The sequence below is a fragment of the Geospiza fortis genome, unplaced genomic scaffold, assembly GCF_000277835.1.
Source record: "Geospiza fortis unplaced genomic scaffold, GeoFor_1.0 scaffold138, whole genome shotgun sequence".
Taxonomy (NCBI): Eukaryota; Metazoa; Chordata; class Aves; order Passeriformes; family Thraupidae; genus Geospiza; species Geospiza fortis.
Genome location: NW_005054307.1, coordinates 6,324,565 through 6,331,560, shown reverse-complemented (window position 1 = coordinate 6,331,560; position 6,996 = coordinate 6,324,565). Strand labels below are relative to the sequence as shown.

The 6,996-nt window shown below is 38.4% G+C and overlaps 2 protein-coding genes across 2 annotated transcripts in view; one reads left to right on the top strand and one right to left on the bottom strand.

Moving 5' to 3' along the window:
• LOC102043453 (probable acyl-CoA dehydrogenase 6) overlaps positions 1 to 1,748 on the top strand; it is a 30,788-nt gene extending 29,040 nt beyond the window's left edge. Inside the window, exon 8 of the mRNA XM_031066806.1 lies at positions 952 to 1,748. Coding sequence (XP_030922666.1) covers positions 952 to 1,042 — 91 coding nt within the window. The 3' untranslated portion in view covers positions 1,043 to 1,748. The remainder of the gene's footprint in view (positions 1 to 951) is intronic.
• Positions 1,749 to 1,913: 165 nt separating this feature from the next.
• BET1 (Bet1 golgi vesicular membrane trafficking protein) overlaps positions 1,914 to 6,996 on the bottom strand; it is a 9,660-nt gene continuing 4,577 nt past the window's right edge. The window contains exons 2-5 of the mRNA XM_031066824.1: positions 6,710 to 6,789; positions 5,751 to 5,866; positions 3,712 to 3,768; positions 1,914 to 3,166 (exon numbers count right to left, since the gene is read on the bottom strand). Coding sequence (XP_030922684.1) covers positions 3,011 to 3,166; positions 3,712 to 3,768; positions 5,751 to 5,866; positions 6,710 to 6,789 — 409 coding nt within the window. The 3' untranslated portion in view covers positions 1,914 to 3,010. The remainder of the gene's footprint in view (positions 3,167 to 3,711; positions 3,769 to 5,750; positions 5,867 to 6,709; positions 6,790 to 6,996) is intronic.

Below are 6,996 nucleotides of genomic sequence, written 5' to 3'. Positions count from 1 at the left end.
TTCTATTGACATCACAGAGGAGTTCTGAGGATTAGTTACTTGCTGTTGCTACAGTGAAGATGCCAAATGCTGAGCATTGGCAGGGGCTTTCAGCAGCTTGACAAAGCAGACAGCACCGCAGCACTAAGAACAAGCAACCTACCACTGTTCCAGCTCTGCTGCCTTCAGCAAGGCCCATATGAACGTGAGGAATCTTCAGGTTTCTAAGCACAGGCAGTTTAGAATTGTTCTGGTAGCTTTATTTGTGGTGTTTTTTCCTTCTCCCCTGAGGTAAAATATTTGTGAGTAAAATTGCTTGAGGCTGCAGTAGTGAGCACTCTGGCTAGCACAGGGAACCTAGGCAATACTCTTAGGGTTGACTTGGGACGGCTATGGCAGGCTTTAAATGAGTGGGATTAGAAATATCAAATAAACAGTAAATATTCCTGAAGCATTAATTTTTAAAGCACAAAAGCTTTATATAAAACTACACTAGAATACTATACAGAACTACTTGTAATATTATACTATGTAACATTAAAGTATTATGTAATATTAATAAGGCTTTTACCAGATCTTACATAGTCATTAGGAAAACCTGGATTGGTTAAAAACCTTAAATGGAAATTATACCCTTTCTGTGCAATTCTCCAAGACCTTACATACTGGTTGACTCTTTTACCACAGTTAAGCAAATTAAAGTGCTGCAATGCTTTTTGCTGCCGGCCCTGGAAAAGCTCCCTCCCCTCCTACAGTTCAACTGCAAGCTTAGGCACCTACAGGTTTGGGACAGGCCCAGCAGGCGTGTTGTGGGACGCATCACAGCCCACCTGCCCAGGAGCCAGTGGATGAGGTGTTCTGCAGGCATGTGGCATTTGTATCCAATGTGTAAGTAATTCTGGGCAAGTTGTCCAGCACAGCACCATCAGAACAGCATGCAAATGTTTAAATCTACTCTTTATATTTCTGCAGGGACTCAAGATTGATGTCAATAGGAGGTGGCTCAGATGAAATCATGCTTTCCATCATATGCAAATACATGGACATACTTCCAATAAAGTGACGCATCTGCACTCTTCCTTGAAAATGAAGAAAGCAAGAGCATGACTTGTGCTGCACACTGAAGGGGTACAGATCAGTAATTTTGCCATCAGAAAGCACATCAAAGTCTTTCACCATTGCCATTCTGTTTTCCAGTGTCAAATTTTTGTTGATATGAAGCACTCTGAAAGCTTGCAGCCTCCTGCATTCCGTTTTTTCAGTGGGTGACCTAAGTTTTCCAGTGACTCTTGCTAGGCACACAGAAAAAAATATGTTCTTTAATCAAGCTTTATCTACACTTCAGAGCATCTAAGCTGATAATTATGCAACAGAACTTCCATATGAATGGAAGCTACGTAGCCTAATCTCATTTCAGTAAAGCTTTGCTCTCAAGATGAACAATCATGGCACAAATTATTCCCTCCCATAATGAAACCCCAGAACAGTGCCTTTCCTCTCAATTAACAGGTACCTTCCCTATCTTTCACTTTTAGCAAGCAATCATTAAAATGAGCTCTGTCATCTTTGCCAAATCCGTATCAATTTGTACTCCACTCTGTCATGGACTTTTGGTGATGGGAGTAGTGTTAATTTTTTTTTGCAGAATTCTACAAACAACTGTTTAAATGTATCTGAAGCTTGCAGAGGCTGAACTTCAGCAACAATGTACCATGTTGTATGCATAATTTTTAAGAAAAATATTAAAAATAAACACATTAATATGAAAACTGTGCATAATTACTGAAAGTCTTCCTAATACAGTCATTTAAGCTGGAAGAGGCAGCCTGTATTATTGATTAAAAAAACAAAAATTGCCCCTTAAATACAGCACCATTTCAAAAAAATACACTGGTATTCTACAGTAGAAAAAAATGTACATAAACAACACTAGCTAGGATAATACTACAGGACACTTTATTTGTAAGTTCATAGTTGGTTATTAATGGTAACACATCATACAGTATTTGTAAAAAAGTTTTTCAAAAATTGTAGATACAATTTCAATATCTACCAAACTTATTTTTTTTTAATGTTAAACTCAGCAACGTAATAGCCTCAATGATTAGAAACTACTTGGTGAGCCAAAACTAAGTTCTCACACCCTAATGTGACTGCACCTCCAACAAATGCATCATAATGTACAATAATATAAAATTCAAAATATCTGCCATTTTATTTCAGACATCATGCACTGTAGATTTGGGGACTATCACTAATTGGAAAGTAAATATACTAATGGTAAAATTTCAAGTGATTCAATTGAATCATTTCAGTTTTAAATACTTTAAATATAAAGAAAACATTTGTACTGTGTCCATATTGGTTGGTCCCAATGATGAAAGGCATTTGCTTAAAAGCGTAGATGTGTAAACATGATCTGTCACATTTAAATTAAAAAATTAAAAATCCAGTTTTAAGTAACTTCTTGCCAAAACACGCAGTTAAAGTTACTTACACACTAACAGATCTAAACACAAAAGTAATTTTTGGGAAAACCAGTATTACATTTGTTAGCTTCAGGCCAGCCTTTAATACTCCACAGGTAAGATCTATTTAGAAAGATCTACATATTCTTTGTGCTCTTGCAACTGAAATGACTATATGCCTGAAACTGGAGCTCTAATTTAGAGCATGTCCCAGAATGAAAAGCAGAATGAAAAAGAGAGCCTTGAAATTCTGCAATTACTTCATTTTCAAATAACCACTGTTCTTTGAATTTTTTCAATCAATTCTAAAAACTATTTTCCCCTATAAAAATCCATCCCGCTATGCTAGCTGTTTCTGCATATTTACAAATAATCCCCCCAAAACAGGGGATGATGGAAAAACTCTGATACATTAAGAAAACTATATATAACTTTGCATTAATTGTTAATGCAATTACAACAATTTCACTGTTTTATCCACAAAATGTGCCACTTTAAATCAATGTCTTCATTAACTAAGACTACAGTTGAAATTATACAATGTAAACCAGAGGTAACATGCATCACCTCAGTTTAATAATCCAGTATATCACAAAAAAAACAAATAATGAAAAGAGCATCATGTAGCATAATAGCTTTGTCTGGCTTCCTCTGGAGAGTGTTCTCAGTCTGCCCATAGTTGCACCTAGAAGTCCACCCGTAGAGTCAAAATCATTCTCCTACATTTAAAAAAGAAACAACCAAGCAAACAAAAGAGAAAAAAGCATGTAACTCTGAGAAAGAAATATCCTTACAGCTCACTCAATATAGTTTTCTCTGTTTTTTCAAAGTTGCCAAAATTAAAATTATTTTAAAGGCAAAAACTTACACGCATTTATCCAGGGCTATTATTACCCCAAGCCAAAGCAAAGTGTAAGCAAAAAAGGCATTTCTGACTCTCTTATTTTTTGCTTCCTTCTTCTATTCTTGAATACAATTAAATATAGAAGTGCCTTTTTAATGATACTTGACATTTGCTGATAAAAAACCTAAACTTGTATCTGAAGCATAAAGATCTAGGTTGTGCCTTAAGAGTAATGTATTTGCACATCTTATCTTTTTGAACAGAAATACTGATACTGCTGACAAGTCAGTCACATGTTACAGTCAACAATAAGCTGTCAAAATTATAATACCAATATTCATACTAAAAGACAGGATGCTTTACATTATTAACTTCTAATCCTGAACCATATTTAAAGAAAGGTAGTTATTCAATACTCACCATTTCTGATAACATTTTATTCTGGTTTTTAACTTCTGTTCCAATTTCAATGGAAAGCTATAAAAACAAAACAAAACAAAACCCAAAAAGTATTAAATATGAAGAATCAGTTAATACACAGATTAGAGAACCCAGTCAAAAATACATGACATGACTAGCATTTTCCCCAGTGAAAGCAATACCTGTTATTTTCAAAAAACAAAACATGCACAGTATTCTATCAATAACCCTTAGGGAAATAAAAGATTTTCCATCTGACTAGATGAGTCTAAAGAGTCACTAGAAGTACTTGATGCTCCTCTTCCCCTTTTCCAGATAATGCCTTACTTGAATTATTGGACAGACTTTAAAAAACTTAAGATCTAGTCAAGTCTGGAGTAGCAATTACCCATTCCTGGAACAACTGTTAAAACTGCTGGCACACAGCAGAGAGAACCATGAGCACTGGTTTGACTCCAAGTGTTGCCGGAGCTGACACTTTTAACCTGCAAACACATCTCTTTTGACAAGCTGCTGTGCTATAAACAGGAGGACTTTCTTCAGTGAACTTGTGTAGCTCTTCTCTGCTTTATGTCACAGAACAGGAGGAAAGCTGCACTAGAGCCATCCTGAGACAGTGACCAGGGCCAGCAACAGCCTGGGCAGCAGCCTGAGACAGGTCCCAGCTCAAGGCAGAAAGTGAAGTGAAGTTAGGGTTGGAATCAGGGAGGAATGAGATCAGGCACAGCGGGAGCTGCAACATCACAAAGGTGGGAGCCAGCCAGAAGAGCCTTGGCTTAAAGCAGCTCTGGAGGTAAACAGGGAAGAGCTGACACTGAGCCTGACTCTTAGTGGCTTAGCCTGACTGTTATCAGCACACTGGCCTTGAACAACTGCTCAGCTCCTGGGGTGGAGGGAAATGCACTCCAGGCCCCCATACTTTGGATTAGCCAAAACCCATTTGTTTTCACATGTCAGAACTTGAGTCTCATTATCTTGTACTGATGCATTTCAAACACGAGTGAAACTGATTTTACATGAGGCTTCTTGGACTATGTGAAGGCTATTCCATATGCAAAGATTATCCCATTGCATTAAAAGACAGAACTACAGAAATATCTCCTTGAGGAACCATGAACTGCTCTGTTGACATACATGGACTTTGAAATGTTACATACCACAGCAGGAGACAAGAAATGAAATTTGATAACAAAGGTCAAACCTTTTTTTTACCCTTTAACTTGCTCCAAATTCTTATTCTAATAGAATAGAATAAACAGGTTTATTCTAAACCTGTTTAATTTCTCTTCGAGACTAAACCAATTTTAAGCAACAGTATTAGCAGTAAGACTTTGAGTGAGTTCAGTCCTAAAAAGTTCACTGGAATGTGCTTTATAAAACTTAAAGCTTTTAAGAACAAGAAATCCACACAACTTTAATCTCAGAGCTGTCTTTCAGTTAGACTTGTTTGAAAGAAGTCCTTAATCTTTGTAAGGAATCAGAATCATCAGAACACCAAACTTCTCCAGAGGATATTAGCATGCTATTTCTAAGAGCTGTTTTCACATTACATATTTTTTTACTGCAACTCCCATTCCCCGTTCCCCTGTACCACTGAGAGTTGAGGGGCAGAGAAAATTGGGAGTGAGGCTGAGCCCAGGAAAAAGGGAAAGGTAGTGGCAAGCCATTTTAAATCTTTTATTTAAATTTAAATCTTTTATTTAAATTTAAATTTAAAATTAGATGTAAATCTTTTACTACTCTACTGATTTGATTGTCAATAAATTCATTTCCCCAAGTCGAGTTTGTTTTGCTCATTATGGTAGTTGGTGAGTGATCTCCCCCTGCCCTTATGTTGATGCATGAACCTTTCATTGTGCTTCTTCCTCCCTTGTCCATCCACCTGAGGAGTGACAGAGCAGCTTTAGCAGGCACCTGACATCCAGCCAGGTTAACACGCCACAATTTTAAATTTCTGTTTTAAACTATGTCTACTGCTTCCCTGATTCACATAACTGAATTTCCTGACTGTGGCGACACCACTGCAGTTAAATACATACCGATTTAATGGCACTGACTTTTGAACGCAGACTTTCTGTTAACCTGTCATTCTCCTCTTCATAAACACTGTAGCCACTGTTGGTATAGCCATAGCTCCCTGCAGCTGCTCCATCACCTGCAAACAGTCAGTAGGCAAACTTCCTTCAGAACTCCTTGCATAAACATCCATCCCCTCTCCAGAAACAGCACATAGCTGGGTGGCCTCTGCTCAGAGGGAGCTGTCAGTCTGACAAAGAACTGAATGCCTAAGCATTATCAAATGTCCACTTCTTAATTATACACTTCCTGATATCTCTCCTGATTCCCTAAGAAGTGTTCCCAAGAATTGTTTTATTTCATGAAAATACCACTGCACAATACAAATCTGAAGTGTAGGAGTAAATCTAGGGTAGTGTCAGACACATCTGGTTTAGCCTCAAATACTTTCTAGAAGGAAGCCCCAGAACTCAGTCATTCACTTCAGAGGTGTAAATATCTCCTAAGCTTGACAGTGCCGTCACAGCACCCACACGGTTGTAGAACATGACGTGGGAGTTCAAAGTTTCCTTCTAGTCATCAACATGACTGCTGGCTGAAAAATGAGGCCTAAGCTGCTCAAAACACTGAGCAGGAACTCTGCAAGGATTTCTCAATTTGCACCACATTATATCTGCAATAAATTTATAACAGTGGGGATTCTTGGTTTTTTACTCCATAAAAATGGCAGGAAAACAGAGAAGCACTTAAAAAAAAACCCCAAATGAACAATTTCTGAATTTGGGAAGGACTTGACAGAAGAGCAACAATCTGCCTATCCATGGGAACACGGCTCAAACTAACATGGTATTAGAACAACTGAGCAGCAGCGCAACTAAATGGGGCAAGACTATTTACAAAAGCATATAGTAACAGGACAAGGGAAATGGGTTTAAACTGAAAGATAGTACGTTTAATGCAATATTAGAAAAGAATGCTTTACTGAGAGGGTGGCGAGGCACTGGAACGGGCTGCCCAAAGAAGTTGTGGATGCCCCCCCATCCCTGGAAGTGTTTGTTCAAAGCCAGGTTGGATGGGCCTCTGAGCAACCTGGTCTAGAGGAAGGTGTCACGGCATGGAGGTTGAACTAGACGGTCTCTGAGGTCACTTCCAAACCAAATCCTATGATTGTATGACAAACACAAACCCTGTCGCGGCCCGGTAAATCCAGCTGGGCTAGAAGGAGAGGCAGAGGCAGGGCTGACGGCCTTTCCCCGCCAAGCTCCCGAG